This window comes from Ceratotherium simum, chromosome 5 (assembly GCF_057802395.1).
Source record: "Ceratotherium simum simum isolate JZ-2026a chromosome 5, ASM5780239v1, whole genome shotgun sequence".
NCBI classification, from domain to species: domain Eukaryota; kingdom Metazoa; phylum Chordata; class Mammalia; order Perissodactyla; family Rhinocerotidae; genus Ceratotherium; species Ceratotherium simum.
In genome coordinates, this window is record NC_141904.1 from 46,653,568 (window position 1) to 46,670,635 (window position 17,068).

General features: G+C 42.4%; 1 protein-coding gene across 1 annotated transcript; it reads left to right on the forward strand.

Moving 5' to 3' along the window:
* Positions 1–377: 377 nt before the first annotated feature.
* ZNF35 (zinc finger protein 35) lies at positions 378–16,010 on the forward strand. Its single transcript, XM_087430836.1, has 4 exons — positions 378–486; positions 3,137–3,455; positions 4,672–4,816; positions 9,677–16,010. Exons 2-4 carry the CDS (start codon positions 3,264–3,266, stop codon positions 10,921–10,923), a joined length of 1,584 nt encoding a protein of 527 aa, XP_087286962.1. The 5' UTR covers positions 378–486; positions 3,137–3,263; the 3' UTR covers positions 10,924–16,010.
* Positions 16,011–17,068: the final 1,058 nt, after the last annotated feature.

The window sequence follows — 17,068 nt, forward strand, 5'->3', positions numbered from 1 at the left end:
ATGTATAGAGAGATAGGGCAAATGTAGCAAGGTATTGTCGAGTCCAGATGGAGGATACAGGTATTCATTGTACCATTCTTTCAACTTTTCTGTAGCCTTTGATATTTTCAAAATAAAACGTTTGGGGCAAATTATCAGGGCTTTCCACAGATTAATGCTTTGTAGCTTCAGGCTCCCAGGTCCGTGCCTCGCTTAACTGTCCCTTCCCAGCCTGGGGATGCCCCTCTTCCTGAGGCTCAGGGCCACAGTCCACCTGCACGCTGCTGCTCGCATCCCTGGTCCGGAGCGACGTTGGACACCCATCGAGAAGAAAGCAACCTCCGAGATTCCTAGAGAGGCCGGTCTGGCGATTGGAGAGCCGGAAGCCCATCCCCAGGCACTTCCTGTCCGGTCATTGTTCTCGCGCCGGTAGTCTTAGGGGTCCGGGTCTGCTGGCGTCCTGCCCCGGAGCTAGGCATCTCTGGCGTGGCCTCCCGGCGGCGCAAGGTGAGCGGCGTTGGCGGGAGTGAGCGCGAATCTGTGGGGCGCGGGGTGGGGCCATCCCAGGGGCGGCCCGCCGTGTCCTGTCGAGGACCCCAGCCCCGGCTGTCCGGGGGCGGCTCCGTGCCCACAACCTCGGAAACCCGGCTGTCGTCCACCGGGGGCCTGGCCCGGGAAAGGTTGGACACAGACCACCCCAGGGGCCAAGCTCACCCCGGGAGCAGGGCTACGTGGGGCCTGGAGGTAGGGAAATAGGGAAAGGACATTGAAAGGGAAGCCCTTGGTAGGGGCCTCTGTGCTGCCTGGGGCTGGAGGCCAGTTTGGGTTTGATCAGCAGTCTGATGACAGGACTCCCAGTAGGCAATCTTGCGTATACACAGGTGAAACGAGTGTTGAGGGCCTTCCTACCTGGTAGAATTGGAAAGTCTACCTGGTAGAATTCCAAAGTCTTGGAAAGAATAATTCTCCAGAATTAAAATTTGTTGCAGGAATGAAAGTATTGCATTACTCAAGAAATTCGATGTATACAATAAGTTGGGGGTAAGTTAACATAGGAAAAACGCATATGATCACTTCAGTAGCAGGAAAAGAGGACTTAATGAAATTTAGCCCTTTTTTTCCTAATAAAACATCTATAGGGGAATAAAAAATTTTCATTCTCTTCATAATGAACTAAAATGTAAGATTATTTTACTCACAGATTTTTAAAAACAACAAAAGCCTGCTAGCTTGGCTATGATTAAGGGGAACTGTTAAGTTGGTGGCGGTGTGATTTGGCGTGGTCCTTTTAGAAATCAACTTGGCAGTACATGTCGACCATAAAATCCTTTAACCAGTAATTCCTCTATTCTAAAGGAATAATTCAGAAGAAAAAACTAATTGCACAGAAAAATTTTAACATGAATTATTGTTGAGAAAACAAACTGTAAACAGTGAAAACTCCTTTTACTAAAGCAATGGTTCATAAATAGGGGACGGTTAAGTAAATTATAACATAGCTATAATTTAGAATACTATACCAGAATGAGGTAGCTCTATATGTACTTATATTGGAACCTCTAAGATCATTATGCAGTATGGAAATTGAGTTCAGAAAACAAACAATGCAAGTTGCTGAACAATGTACAAGTGTGATCTAATGTATGTTTTTGGAAAATAAGCAATATTTATGAAGGTGTACATATGTGTATGGAAATGCAGAGAAAACACTGGTGACTGATAACTAATTACTCTGCGTGGGGAGGGGGACATATATTTAATGCTGTATATTTCTGTATTACTTGATCCTTTTTCAATGGGAATGACAGTTGATTAACATCATAGGTTATTGTGTTGCTACTAAAAATGATGTACATGAAGAATGGCAACATGAAAAAATGTCTTTTTTTATGTTAAGAGTAATACTTGATCTTACAAGACTAATACTTGATCTCACAAGACATTTGGAAGAAATGGAAAATGTAAAAATCAAACAAGGGCTAGCCCTGTGGCTTAGCGGTTAAGTGCGCGCGCTCCACTACTGGCAGCCGGGGTTCGGATCCCGGGCGCGCATCCACGCACCGCTTGTCCGACCATGCTGAGGTGGCGTCCCACATACAGCAACTAGAAGGATGTGCACCTATGACATACAACTATCTACTGGGGCTTTGGGGAGAAAAAGGGAAAAAAAGAAGGAGGATTGGCAATAGATGTTAGCTTAGGGCCGGTCTTCCTCAGCAAAAAGAGGAGGATTGGCGTGGCTGTTAGCTCAGGGCTGATCTTCCTCACAAAAAAAACCAACAACAACAACAAAAAACAAAAGGAGCTTTAAACAATCTTTGAAAATAAAAAAAAATAAAAATCAAACAAAAAGAACCTCAAAACTAGCGGCATAGTGGTTAACTTCGCACGCTCTCCTTCAGTGGCCCAGGATTTGCAGGTTTGGATCGCAGGCACAGACCTGCGCAATGCTTATCAAGCCGTGCTGTGGCAGGCGTCCCACATATAACGTAGAGGAAGATGGGCATGGATGTTAGCCCAGGGCCAATCTTCCTCACACACACACACACAAAAGAACCTCAAAACTATCTGCAATTACATCACCCAGAGATGACCACCCCTAACATGTTGGTGTCTAAACTCCCAGTCTTTTTCTTGAAATTCTTTCATTCATGCTATTGTGTATCCTTGGCGATAAAAAAAAAAAATCTTTGTATTGTAATATTCCTTCTTAAAAAAAAAAAACCTGATAATTTTGAAAATATGTATCTCCATGATTAAAAACAAAAAATTTATTGTCACAATTTTCAGTGTGGTTGAAAGTTTTCCCTTAAAAGAAATATATTAAATTTTACAATATACAGTGGTTATCTCTTTGGAGGTGGACCTGGGGTGGTTTTTCTTAATCATTTTCTGTATTTTTCAAGTTTTTACTATAAATATATATTAACTTTATAATCAGGAAAAAGTCAATAAACATTATATAAAGCTGTTTGTAATGTGATTACTATGGGGACAAATTACATGTTTGTAGTCCAGTCCCCTCCTATTAGGGAGGAGTGGAGCAGACCTTGTGTTGCTGTGGCCGCTGCCCAGGCAGTGGTCAAGTTGGCCAGTGGGCGTAGTGGCATCCAGGCAAACTTCTGCTCGGTGCTAATGATGTTTTCTGATTTCTCAGTAAACAGTACTCATCCTGGACCTGGGAAGAAACTCAAGAAGAAGATTTTGAAACTTAAAGATTAGATGGGGCTTGACCTGTACTGGGCAGCCCCCAGCTATAGAAGCTCCCCTGCTGAGGAGAGAAGATGACTGCAGAATTGGGAGAGGCCATGGCCCTGGCCCCTTGGGGCCTAGTGACAGTGAAAAAGGAGGAGGAAGAAGAGGAAAACTTCCTAGGTCAGGCATCCAGCCAACAAGTGCGCTCTGAGAACGTCAAAGTCTGGGCCCCTGGGGAGGGTCCTCAGACAGGCCTTGATGTATCAGAACAGGAGGGAAAGGTAAGTGATGGTCTGGGAGGAAGTGGGGAGGAGAGACATGAAGACCTCAAGTGGTTTCAGAGGGGACTCTGTCCCTCTGCTTCCACCCCTGGAGTCTTGTTTCCTGGCTAGGGCTCTGACTTCTAGTCCTTTGGAATATATGGTCAAGCCTCACTTAACGACAGGGGTACGTTCTGAAAAATGCATCGTTAGGTGATTTCATCGTGTGAACGTCACAGAGTGTACTTACACAAGCCTAGATGCTATAGCCTACTACTTACCTAGGCTATATGGTACTAATCTTATGAGACCACCATCATATATGCTGTTGACCACACAACATTGTTACCCAGTGCAAGACTGTGATAGAAATATTCTCTGCTGATTGATGTGTCATTTAGTACTTTCTGTAAACCAGTGGTTGTCAAACTTTGCTACAAAGAATTACCTGGGGAGCTTTTTATAAAATTGTGATGCCTATGCCATATCCCGTTCCAATTAAATCAGAATCTCTGGGAGTGGGACCCAGCCATCTGTATTTTTTAAAAACTCTTCAGGTGATTCCAGTCAGGATTTCATAACTATGCTGTGCTTCTCAAACTTTAATATGCATAGGAATCACTGGGGGGTCTTGTTAAAATACAGATTCTGATTCAGGAGGTCTGGGGTGTGGTCTGAGATTCTGCATTTCTCACAGGCTCCTCGGTGATGGTGATTCTGCTGATCTGTGGACCACATTTTGAGTAATGAGGCTATACACTATACTGTGGTCCTTAATGTTTTCAAACACACCCCTTACCATCACTGGCCAGATGAAGACTGAGGTTTCCCAAAGCCTCTCTGTAATAATATGATCAGAACCTTGCTTCTTTGATCTTTAGACCTCAGAAAAGTCTGCTCTGGAAAATCTCCTCATGTGCCCTCTTATCTTGTCATGCACTCCCTGGCAAGTTAGGTTTGGATGCTGGAGTTCAGTGAGGTGAAATCACAGTGATAGGGAAGAAGGTGGCAGGCTTGCTTCTCTGCCTAACTCACCTTGGGAATTGGGGAAGACTCTGGCTTCCTTTTCCTTTTTTTTTTTTTTTTTCAAATGTTTGGGTTTGTAAAAATTGTGTGTGTGTGTGTGTTTTTATGGCCTCCAGGAATAGGTACTTATGTTCTCATCCTCAAAGCTGTAATCACACCACCTCCCACCAACAATCCCCTCATAAACCCACCTGTGCCTGCTTGTCTCTAGGGTCAGAACATGTTCTGGGACATGGCTGTAGTCGTGAAAGCAATGCAGGAGGCACCTGCTGCTTCAACCCTTGGCAGCTACTCATCACCAGGGGCTCTGGCCGAGAGCGAGATCCTGGAGACTCAAGGGAACATAACCTATCTAGGTAAGGTTCAACCCCCTGATTCAGTATCTGACCATTATTGGGGTTTCTCAAAATCTTTTCAGAGTCTAGTGGTCTGGTCTCCTGGCTTGAGCAACAGCGTATTGAGGTGTTGAAAGTGTCGGGGAGAGCTGGATAAAGGAATGCTGAAAGCTGCCTGTGTGTTTCTTACAGGAAATGGCTTATTTTCCACACAGTCTCAAGATACCAGACAAACACAGGTGAACTTCAAATTCACCTTTTAATCACATTTATTGTTCAGCAAGTTTCATATCTATTCATACATGTCCTCTGTATGCTTTGTGTTTGTTGTAGGTTGGTGAGCCTGCAAGAGAAACTAGCTGAGGTGAGAAGGGTCAATTTTTGTGGTAATTTTGAGGAAATGCCCTGGAGATGTTCTGTTTAAATAGATCTTTGTGCAAATTCTAGAGGATTTTGAGCAGTTGTGTCAGCCATAATGATGTTCAAAGCCAGATCTTCATGGAGGGTACTGACAGCTGGCTTATCACCTGGTTCTTGCTAAGCTGGGACTTAGGATATGTCTGACTAGCAGTGGCAGAAGCTTACCTCTGAAGGGGTGACAGGTAACTGGGTCAAGAATGTGGTAGCCATGAGTCCTGTGGTGTGGAAACAATTCCTGGATGACTGCCAAGGCCCCTCTGGCACTTACATTCTGTGAGTCTGCCTGGTGCAGGGCTATGCCTGAATATTTTGAACTCACTCTCCTCCCTAGCCAAATGAGTCATTTGTGGACCAAGTCACTTTCTTAAACTAGTGTTGTGGGGAAGGTTAGGATTGACACCTTTTGTTTTCTTGTCTCTTCTTTAATTATTCCCCAAACTCGCAGCAGCTTCTTTTCCCCACTTTCTGCTTTCTGTTCCATTCTCCCTGGTGCATTCCCCTGTGTGTCTCTTCTTCTCTGTTTCCTTGCTTTATCAGTCATTCATAGTCTTCATTCCAACAGCTGCACCTATCCACCAGGAATGGCCACTGTTTTCCTTCTCTGCTTTTCCCAGCCAAGACTTACCTTTCTGCGCTGCCAGCCACTTCCATAGCAGCAGGTAATGGCGGGAACACTAAGCTCTAGAAATTAAGAGAGAGACCTGAGTGTAGTTGCCCTGCCTCTGATAATTGTGTGACCTTAAGCAATTCATTTCTCACTCTGGACCTCCATTTCCTGTTCTGTAAACTGGGGTGCGTTCATTCAATAAATATAGGATTTGTCAGGGGCCTGTATCCTGTGTGCTGGGCAGTGTGATAGGTGCTGAGGATACAGCAGTGAATAAGACACTGCCTTGCCCTTTTTTGGCTCCAATACAAGTAAAGGAGAATAGTTTCATCTTGATGATAAAATCATGTAATATATCTGAAAGTGCCTTGGAAATTTTGATGTGTTGCTGGGTTGTTGATATGTGAGAGTTTTATCTGCAGTTTCCTATGTATTAATTAATATTGAATTTATTCAAGTTTATACATTTAAAACCAAGTTTTTAAGCTTTTAAGTATAACTGATTTTTATTGCATTGATACATCTAGAAATATTTTTGTAAAAAAGAGGACACATACTTTTTCTTTAATGCATGCGTTTTCTTTAATGCAAGCTTACTTAAGCTTCAAATTTTACAGATTACAATTTTTAAACTTTTTAAAACATTTTACTCACCTACATATCAATTTCCTTATATAAAAATTTCCTTATTTTTTTCCCCCCTCTCCAAAGCCCCAGTACATATTTGAATATTCTAGTTGTAAGTCCTTGTAGTTCTGTGTGAGCTGCTGCCACATGACATGGCTACTGACAGACAAGTGGTGTGGTTCCACACCTGGGAACTGAACCCGGGCCACTGAAGTGAAGCACGCTGAACTTTAACCACTAGGCCATCAGCGCTGGCTCTAAAAAAAAATTTCCTTATTTTTATTTCCTTAAACAAAAAATATATTAAATTGCAAATTTAATATATCTAATTCTTTAAAACATTTCAAACACCTAAGTAGGCATACTTACAAATCTTATAAATAAAATCTTGATAAACACACAGCTTTTCTAAATCTAATGAGTTGTACTTATAAAGTTAGTAAATCAAATTACCTTTTATATCAGAATACAATCACCAGTTAAGAGGCAGACTCATATAACATTTCAGATCTCTTTTTTAAAAAAATGAAAAGTGTTGATTTCAAGACTTAATATTGCACCTGTGCTCTAGTTGAAAAACAAATGTGTTCTGAGTGTATTTCTTCATTATTTCTATATTTATTTCTGTACTTTCCTAGAGTTATAGTAATCCTATAAGATCCAAAAAATGAAAAATACCATCTCAGACAAGCCAAGGTACAGGTTCTAGGTTATTGGCTAATTAATCACCCGAGGAGATTTGAGCTTGAACACACAAGATGGGCCTTAATTCCTTTTTCTTAGACCCTGGGCACTTGCCAAGACCCTAGCTCTTACATCATCCCTGTGATAAAAATGTTAAATAATCACTACACTAAGACCTTCTAGGCTGTGGTTGTACCTGGTTCTGCAATAATTTTGACATAAAGTATTATGCAGATCCAAGGAATTGTTTCTGTTATTGGCTCTAATTGCTTCCATAGTTCCAGCTGCTCTTTATCTTTTATGTCTTTCTAATATTCTGAATCTCACAGTAAGGAGGATAGGAGTGGGGTCAAGGGAGAGAGTGAGGCTATAGGCTAAAATATTATTGGACTTTGTTCCTGTTGGAGGGATGCTTGGTGGGGGAAGCGAGGCCCCTAAGTGTCAGTGATGGAGAGCTAAAGGAAAGAAGAAGGAGGTTAAAAAAAAAAAAAAAAAGCAGAGAAGGAAACGTTAGAAGGGAGAATAATAGGATGAGAAGTAAGTGATCTAGAATAGTAGAGAACATGAAAGAGAAAAAGTAATGAGCAAAAGAAAAGCAGAAGAGACGTGTATAGTTTCCTTGTATAGTTATACAAGGGAAAAAAATCAGAATATTTCACACACAAAATTTTTTTTACATAAAAACTAGGAGAGGAGAGATGAAGAGGCAGTAGGGGAAAGAGGTAGTAGGGAAAAAGTAAGATAAGAAAGAAAAAGATGTAAGAGCAGTTAAACTACAGGGAGAAGAATGGAGTAGATTAAAAAAGACATGAGTAGAAATTGAAATTAGCAGAAAAAGATTAGCATTTCAGATTTTTTTGTTGTTGTTATGTTGGGGGTTCTATTGTATCCAGTGCTCAGGCATTCCCTTCCTCTGACACTGTCCATCTTATCTGAATGATTGTGATGGAATTTCATACCGTGGTCTTATCCAGGCAGCCAAACTGGGCTGTTTCCCTGCCCTGCCCCCCATATTGCTTTGTACTACCCAACATCCTTGTCCCACCCACATCTCATTGGTGGGAGAGTTGCCCTGGCTTTGCCAGTAGGATGTTTTGTGGATGCTGGATTCCCTCTGTGCAGTTGCTGCAGCTCATGGCTTCACTGCTCACGTCTAAGCTGACACCACCAGTGGGAATACCTCCCTTCTCTGCAGGCTTGCCTCCCACTCCTGCTGGCCCTCATTTCACTTGCCTTATTATCTGAGTAGTTTTCGTGAGCTTGGTTTAATTCACAAACACTTATTAAGGAGTTACTCTACCAACACGGGGCTGCGTGGATGCACATTCCAGGGTCAAGGGTGGTGGGGGTGGAGAGGAGACACACCTGAAGACCTATGATGTTACTGACTGCATGCCCCCTTTCTGACACCATTAGGGTTCTGAGGCGAGGTAGAGCAGCAGAGACTAGTCAGAGTTTTAAAACTTCAGGATGTTTTGGTGTTCTCATGATATTTTTGGCATTATGGAACAGGCTATGCCATGTCTCACGCTTAACTCAAAAAGGTCAGCTTTCCTTGACACAGGGTAGGCTCTTTTCTCCCACAAGGGGTAAACTGTTTACTCGGTTCACATTCTTTTTTAGTGCCTTCTAGTGTTGCCATCTATCACTATATCAGCTCCCATCCCCTAAGGTTCATCTTTCCTCCTGGCCCACTTTGAGCCACAGCACCAGTGGTCAGGCTGGAAGTCACTGCAGATTCTCACAAAGTCACTTACTGAGCTCCATGGCTGTTCTCAGCAATTGACATAGAGTAACTCAGTAAATCCTTTTGTGGTCTTATTGCCCCTATTTTAGAGATAAGGAAACTGAGGCACAGAGAAGTTAAGTTACTAGCCCAAAGTTACGCACCTGGTAAGTAGTGGAGCAGGGATTTGAAACCAGGCAGTCTGGCTCCAGGATGTTCTTAACCTCTGTGCTGCGCAGCCTCTCAGTGTTACGGATGCTTTTGGCTACTATGGCCCTCTTGGCATCCATTGTGACCCTTTCTCTCCATGCTTATCCTTTCTTTGATATCCAGCATCATCATACACAAAAGCCTAAGTTGCCTAGATCTTTGTTCACAGGGAGTGAATCTCCCTAATTAACTGGAGAGTTGTAAGCAAATCCACACTAAGTGGCTAAAGTAAGAAGGCAAGGCTGGGGAGAGACTGGTGTCCTCCATAACCGGTATAATAATTGTGAGATCAGTCATTACACAACCAGTAGGACAGCTGTCTGGAGACGGCTTCCCTGGCAGGAGGCAGTGTGTTAAATGGCTAATGGAGGTAAGCAGAAGTGCTGGAAAGACCGTGAGTCAGTGGATTCTGCTCTAGTGGGAGGAGGGCACAGACCTGGTAGAAGAATCTGCAGAGAAGAGGTGACACATGAAGGAATTCTTTCCTTGTTGAAGGTATTTTGCAGATAGTGAAGTCATGTACTTCCTGACCTTTATGAGATGATGATCCTATTCTTTTTCTAGGCCATAAAAATCTGACATTTGTATTTTCTCTTTGTTGTTTCAGGTGCTGAAACCAAGAAGCCACAGTTACTGGTTCCAAAAACTGAGATATGTGATGAAGCAGAAAAACCCTTCATAATATCAGAAAGAATCCAGAAACTTGACCCTCAAGGACCTGAGTTAGGAGAAGCCTGTGAAAAAGGGAACATGTTAAAGAGGCAGAGAATCAAGAGGGAGAAGAAAGATTTCAGACAAGTGACAGTGAAGGACTGTCACATACCTGAAAGCTTCAAAGAAGAGGAAGACCAGAAATGTCAGAAATCTGGGGAAAGATACAGCCTTAGTTCTGGCACTGTTAAAAATCAGAAAAGCCAGCCTGGGCAGAAACCTTTTACATGTAGCGTGTGTGGGAAGGGCTTTAGTCAGAGTGCAAACCTTGTAGTGCATCAGCGAATCCACACTGGGGAGAAACCCTTCGAATGTCATGAGTGTGGGAAGGCCTTCATTCAGAGTGCAAACCTTGTTGTGCATCAGCGAATCCACACTGGACAGAAACCGTACGTTTGTGCAAAATGTGGGAAAGCCTTCACTCAGAGTTCAAATCTGACTGTACATCAAAAGATCCACTCCTTAGAAAAAATCTTTAAGTGCAGTGAATGTGAGAAAGCCTTCAGTTATAGCTCACAACTTGCTCGGCACCAGAAAGTCCACATTACAGAAAAATGCTATGAATGTAATGAGTGTGGGAAAACATTTACTCGGAGCTCAAACCTCATTGTCCACCAGAGGATCCACACTGGTGAAAAGCCCTTTGCCTGTAATGATTGTGGCAAAGCCTTCACCCAGAGTGCAAATCTTATTGTGCATCAGCGAAGCCATACTGGTGAGAAGCCATATGAGTGTAAAGAGTGTGGAAAAGCCTTTAGTTGTTTTTCTCACCTTATTGTGCACCAGAGAATTCACACTGCAGAGAAACCTTATGACTGCAGCGAGTGTGGAAAAGCCTTCAGTCAGCTCTCTTGCCTTATTGTGCACCAGAGGATTCACAGTGGGGATCTTCCTTACGTGTGTAATGAGTGTGGGAAGGCTTTCACGTGCAGCTCGTACCTGCTTATTCATCAGAGAATTCATAATGGGGAAAAACCGTACGCATGCAATGAGTGTGGCAAGGCCTTCAGGCAGAGGTCGAGCCTCACCGTGCACCAGAGAACCCACACTGGGGAAAAGCCCTACGAATGTGAGAAGTGTGGTGCGGCTTTCATTTCTAACTCGCACCTCATGCGGCATCACAGAACCCATCTTGTTGAGTAACAAGTAAAGGAAGAGGAAGACCTCCAGGCATTGATCATAACCTATTACCCCCAAGTGGGACACTTCTTTGCTGTTTTCTTCCTCCTTTATAAAAATGAGGCCTGCTGGGTCTTTAACAGTAACAGTTTTCGGGAGTGCATTACGAAACACAAGCATTTCAGAGGCTAATTTAAAGAAAATGAAAACTTAAGTACCTAAAGGCAAGGACTTTGTTTTTAGCTGTTCCCTAAGTAGTCATGTTGTCTGAAATGGAATGTGGCTTTCTTAGAAATGGATCATACAAAGCTAAGTGATAAAGATCCCATTTGAGGAAAGGTATTTTTTACTTAATTTTGTTGTTAAAACTCTGGTAATTTCTTGAGCACCAAGCAGGTTACTGGTATAGGTCAGCCTGGTGGAATTTTGGAGGTTTGAACCTTGTATTCTGGTATTTTGGGCTAAGCAGTGACTAGTTAAGGAAACCACTTGGGGTGGCAATTCACCAACAATACACGGATGAACATTTATAAGCTTTCCATTGCCTAGATAATTGAAAAAAAAACATCAAAAAAACCTGTTAACCATCTCCTGCTCCTAAAATGGACAGAAGTAGGAAACAGCCGCTTCCCTCATGTCTATACCTCATGAATCTTGATATGGTAAAGCTCTGGGGACCTCTGATGAGTCTCCTCTGACCGTTCCCCACTCTGCATGGCCAAGCACTTGAGGACTGATGGAGACAACACACTGGGGCCACAAATGCTGCTGGGCTATATTCATTTACTAAGATCAACAAGTCTCCAAATAACCCCCAATTTCCATTGCATTCCATTTGAGTGAGATGCTACTAACAGCCCCCTTCCCAGACAGAGGAGTCAAAGAATAAAGCTTGCCTAGAGGCATGCCCATGTTGTCTCTGCTCTCATTCTGCTCAGGCCCAGCCAGGGGGTCTGTTTGGGTGTCATTCTCACTTTCTGGATGCTCTTTAGAAGAAATAATGGAGCCCTTCTAATTCTGAGAGGACCAAAGAGGGAAATGAAGGGACGGGGGGAGGCACAGTGGGATTCCTAAGGTCTTAATTTGTTTTTTAGAAAAGTTCAAAGGTATTGGAATATGAAAACTTAGAAGGATGAAGAAAATGGCTAAGGTAAGATACCTTTGTTACCATTGAGCCTTTACTCCTAGAAAAATGATTTATAAAACTATGCAATAGGTACAGTGATGTAATAATATTGCCTTGTATTTATATAGAACTTTATTCTTTGTGTACCTTCATGTATAGAATCAATACCCAGCACTTATCTCATGCTTTCACATAGATCATTACCTTAATCCTTGTAACGGAAGAGGTGTTTGCCCCATTTACCTGAGAGTGGTCAGTTAACGCAAGGCCAAGTAACAAGTGACAGAGCCTATATTCAAATCTAGGACCTAAATCCAGGTTCTCTTTGTTCTGCCATGCTTGTCTAACCACCTGTAACCCCCACCCAGATCTGTGGAGAGCCTGAGAAAGGGGCATATAGTCTCCTTTTCAGGTGAGGAAGCTGAGGTGACAGATTCTGGGGTGTGCCTTAGTCAGTGTGAGTAGCAAGCAGCAAATCTAAGACTGGAATTTGAGTCCCCTGATTTCTGAGTCTGTCTCTCCGCCCCTGCTCTCAGCATGCAAGAGCATTTATCATAAATGCCATACCTGGTGATACGCAGTCTGTTGCGACTCTTGTGCAGAAGTCCCATGCATTTATTGCCTCATTTCTACAAGACTAAAGGTTAATCAACGTAGTGTATTGTCGTTTACAGAGCACTCTCACATACAGAAGGCAAACACAAGAAAGCTTACTAATTTCCTCTTAACCTTTTTGCCCCTTCAACTACAGTCTTTCATCAAAGCATGTGCAACTTTTTTTCCCAGTTTCACTCTAAATCATACAGACACAAATACAAGAAATCAATGGGATTCAAAAGTAACAATCAAAAATGCTCGTGTCCTCACTGACCCTTACAGTGACTGTTCCTGTCCCCCTGTCTGAGATTGGAGAGACCCAAAGATAACAGCACATGTCTCTGGTGAGATTGGGAACAAGTTAGGTTTTTCTTCCTGCATGATCAGGAAGCTCATAAGAGGGAGAGCAGGTGTGAAGATTTGGGATAAATTAGTGACCTTGACGCACCAAGAGGCTAGAAGTATGCTTTGCTGAATGATATTAGCTGGGATTTATGACCATTAAGACAGTTAAGCTATTTTAGCTTCACATTGTGTAGTCATCCTCATAATTGAATACTCAAGATGATTGTGATTTCCTGGCTAAAGATTTCCATTCATACATATGTCAGAAAAGCTACCCAGGTGATAGTGATGTAAAGCTAGGTTTAGGAATCACTGACCCAGCCTTGCAGTAAAGCAATGGTTTTCAACCTTGGCTGCACGTTAGAATCACCTGGGGCACTTTAAAATTTTCCTATTTCCAGGCCTCAGTATTTCTTAAAACTCCAGAGGGGAATCCAATATGCAACCAAGGTAATGAGCCACTGCAGTGAGGTAAAGCTGGCAGGCCAAGAATGTGTGAGATCAAAGGTGGAGGGGGCGCTCCAGTATAAGGATCTGGATGGGCAGAGTGTTCTCTGTGGTTTCAGCAAAACTGGCTGCTAACCACATTGGCTGCACTGGGGGTCCTTCTGTGCTTCTGCCAACCCTTGGCTGTTAGGATTCTGTGACCTAACTTGTTTTATTTGTATTTTATTTTATTTTATTTTATTTTTTTGGTGAGGAAGATGAGCCCTGAGCTAACATCTGTTGCCAGTCCTCTTTTTGCTGAGGAAGATTGGCCCTGGGTTAACATCCGTGCCCATCTTCCTCTTCTTTATATGTGGGACGCCTGCCACAGCATCTCTTGATGAGCAGTGCATATGTCCACACCCAGGATCCGAACCTGCAAACCCCGGGCCGCTGAAGCAGAACTCGCCAACTTAATCACTACACCACCGGACTGGCCCCTTTTATTTGTATTTATTATATGAGCAGGCTGAGTTTTACATAACATGTTCCTTGATCACCAAAATGGCTTTTTACATTTCTGCTTTTATTTCATCTCCAGGTCTGAGTTTCCACAAACCTGCACCCAGGTTTAGGACCCCCAGTCCTGCACAAATCATGTGAGCCTGGTGGATTACTAGACAGATGATATCCTTCCCCAACTAATAACAGCTCTTCGTCCCAGTCCAATTCCTGCCCTCAAAAAAAATTACAACCCTCCTTTTTCTTCATGGTTTTGGATAGGGGAGGAGTGACTACCCCTTGTCAAAGTTGGCCTTGGTTTTCCTTTTCCTTGGGGTCATCTCCCTTCTCCCTTGGCTGGTCTTGCTAGAAGTGGATGGGAACTTTGAAGCCCCATTTTGTTAAGTTGCCAAGAGCTGTCAGACTTTTGGCTATCAAAGAGCCAGGCCTAATGATGGGCATTAAGGGTAGAGCCAAGTCCTTACCCTCAAATGAGACCAACAGATTTGTATTAAGTGGAGCACAGTGATGCAAAAATAATGAAATCATGTACGTGCTTTGGGAGTATGGGGGAGAGATTCTTCATCCACATACACAGTATGGGGGAGAGAGTCTACATCAACACACAGACACCCTCTCAAACCCAATAGGCCATGAATTCCTCCAGGCTCAGGAAGAGGTGTCTTTGAGTGAAGCTAATCCTCTCTCTATGCTCTGAGTCCCCTCCCTCCCTTGCTTAGGCAGTTGTCCATCTCCCACATCTGTTGCTTCTTCACTTGCTCCTCCATCCAATGTGCCTAACCTTTCTGGGGTCACAGCCCCTTTGAGAATCTGATAAAGGTTGTGGATCCTCTCCTGAAGAAATGCAGATTGCTCATTCAGTTTTGTGCTCATTTGTGGGGGGCATACAGGCTCCTTGAAGCCAATCCATGGATGTTCTAGGGCCTAAATTCTCACCTGGGGATGCACTACAGAATCACCAGTGACATTTTTAAAAAATGAAATCAGACTACAGACTCTAAGGATGTTGCCTAGACACATACCTTTTTAAATCTTGCTTCTCCTGGATTCCCTCCCTCAGCAAATGGTATCACTCCCACCACCTGGAGCACCCAGACTGGAAACCCAGGAGATGTTTCTGGCTTTCTATGTATCATTTGTTCATTACAAAAATTTAGGCACTCTGTGGCAAACATGCCACTAGATGGGGTGCCAAGGCAAACAAGGTCTACCAGACCCTCATCTCATGTCTCTTATGGGGAAAATGTCTGGATCCCTTAACATGATTTACTGAATTTCATAATCTTTCCAATCTCTTCACTTCCTATGCACCTTTTACTGCAGCCTAGAGGCAGGTACTTGCTTTTCTCCGTGCCTTTGCTCACACCATTCTTGGAGCCTGTGATACCCCACCATCACTCCCCACCAGCCCCTGTCTGCTTTGCTTAACCTTAGGTTCCTTTGAAGATATGGTTTATGTCCTGTCTCTGGGAAACCTCTGACTGCTCTAGGGCCAAGGGCATATTTAGAAGTATATTTAGAAGTATAGAATAGCATGATAGGATATGTATCCAGAGTTTTACTTGATGCTTTAAAGTGAAGAAGATCTGGATTCAAAATTGCATATATAGTACCATTTTCACATAATATTGTTACATATACTATATACTATTAAAAAGTATATAGATAAATTACCTGAAGGAAATATAGGAAAATGTTTTAAGTGGTTGAGTGACTCATTCACAGCCATGCGGATGGTAAGTTGCAGAGCTTAGGCTCAAACCCAGGTCCTATTGATAATAGCATTATGGGTAATTATCAGGGTTTTTGGTTTTTAGTAATTTTCATATTTTCTATAAGGAGCAAGAATGTTATAATTAGGAAAAATTTATTATTATATTTACATGTTTAGTTTTGTATTGACTATAAACAGTATCTCAATTCCCCATTTTGTAAGATATGGGATCCTGCCCTTTGCTTCTCCCCTTTTCCACCTCTCTGCCTTTGACAATGTCAAGTCTGATAATCTTGAATTCTGTTCTGTAACCATAGTTAGTCTTTTATGCTTTGTTTATTGATTTGTTCTGAAAGTTGAAAATAAACAACATGAGTGTTATTATGACCATGTAAATGTTGTTCACTGCAGATCTAAGTAGCTTGCTATGATTATATTTCCTTTTTAGAACAGCGTTTTGTTTTTACTAAAGTTTTAGGTCTTTTCCCCTTGTACTGGTTGCTTTTAGCACATCCTCAGCTGTTTTCAAATTCTCCATCCAATTAGATACTCTGTTAACAGAGTCCCCTTTTTTCCAGTATATTTCCCTTCCAGAGACCTCCAGCCTCATGCTCCAGTCCGTCCTTGATGTTCTTTCTGCCTACTGTTCTGTTGTTATACTGGGCTCCACTGTGTCCTGATTTCCATATCTTCCTGTTTCTTCATTTACTCCCTCATTTTACTGCAGTGCATCTTCAAGTCACTTGCCAAGAAAGAGTATGTGAAAGGCAAAATTGTTGAGCGCTTACATATCTAAAACAACTTTCTTTGCTCTCACATTTGATTTGGTAGTTTGACTGGCTCTGGAATTCTAGGTTGAAAAATTTTCCCAGAAGTTTTTAGGCATTGCCTCCCTGACTTACAGCAACCACTGTTGCTAATGAGATATCAATTCCAGTCTGATACTTCTTTCTTTGACAATCAATAAATAATATTTACTGTGATCTGTTCCCCCACCCCTGTGCTTGGAAGCTTTTAAAGTCTCCTCTTTATCCTTGGTGTACTCAATTCCCTAATGTACTCGGTGGAATGTTTCAATATACAAACTCAGGTACTTCAACTCTTGGAAATTTTCTTGTGTTATTTATGTGACAGTTCCGCCTTGTCATATTTTTTTTGTTGTTTTTACTCTTTCTGTAATTCCTGTCAATCAAATGTTGGACCTTCTAGATTAATCCTCAACTACCTTCTCTATTATTTGCATTTCCTTGTCTTGTGCTGTTTTCTGGGAGAGTACCTTGATTACTTTTCAGGCTTTTTAGTGAATTTTTTATTTGGGCAGTAGTTAGTTTAATTTCTAGGAGTCTTGTTTTCTGTTTGTTCTTCTTTTGTAGCATACTGTTCTCTTTCTAGAGATACCTCTCAAAGCTGAGTATTCTAATTAGAAAGGTTTTCTTAAA

What these genes read in the sequence shown, in the direction of transcription:
- ZNF35 (XM_087430836.1), top strand. Translation starts at nt 3,264, where the DNA reads ATGACTGCAGAATTGGGAGAGGCCATGGCCCTGGCCCCTTGGGGCCTA. An exon ending in TATCAGAACAGGAGGGAAAG is followed by an intron (nt 3,456 to 4,671) that starts GTAAGTGATGGT and finishes GCTTGTCTCTAG; the next exon opens with GGTCAGAACATGTTCTGGGA. An exon ending in AGGGAACATAACCTATCTAG is followed by an intron (nt 4,817 to 9,676) that starts GTAAGGTTCAAC and finishes TTGTTGTTTCAG; the next exon opens with GTGCTGAAACCAAGAAGCCA.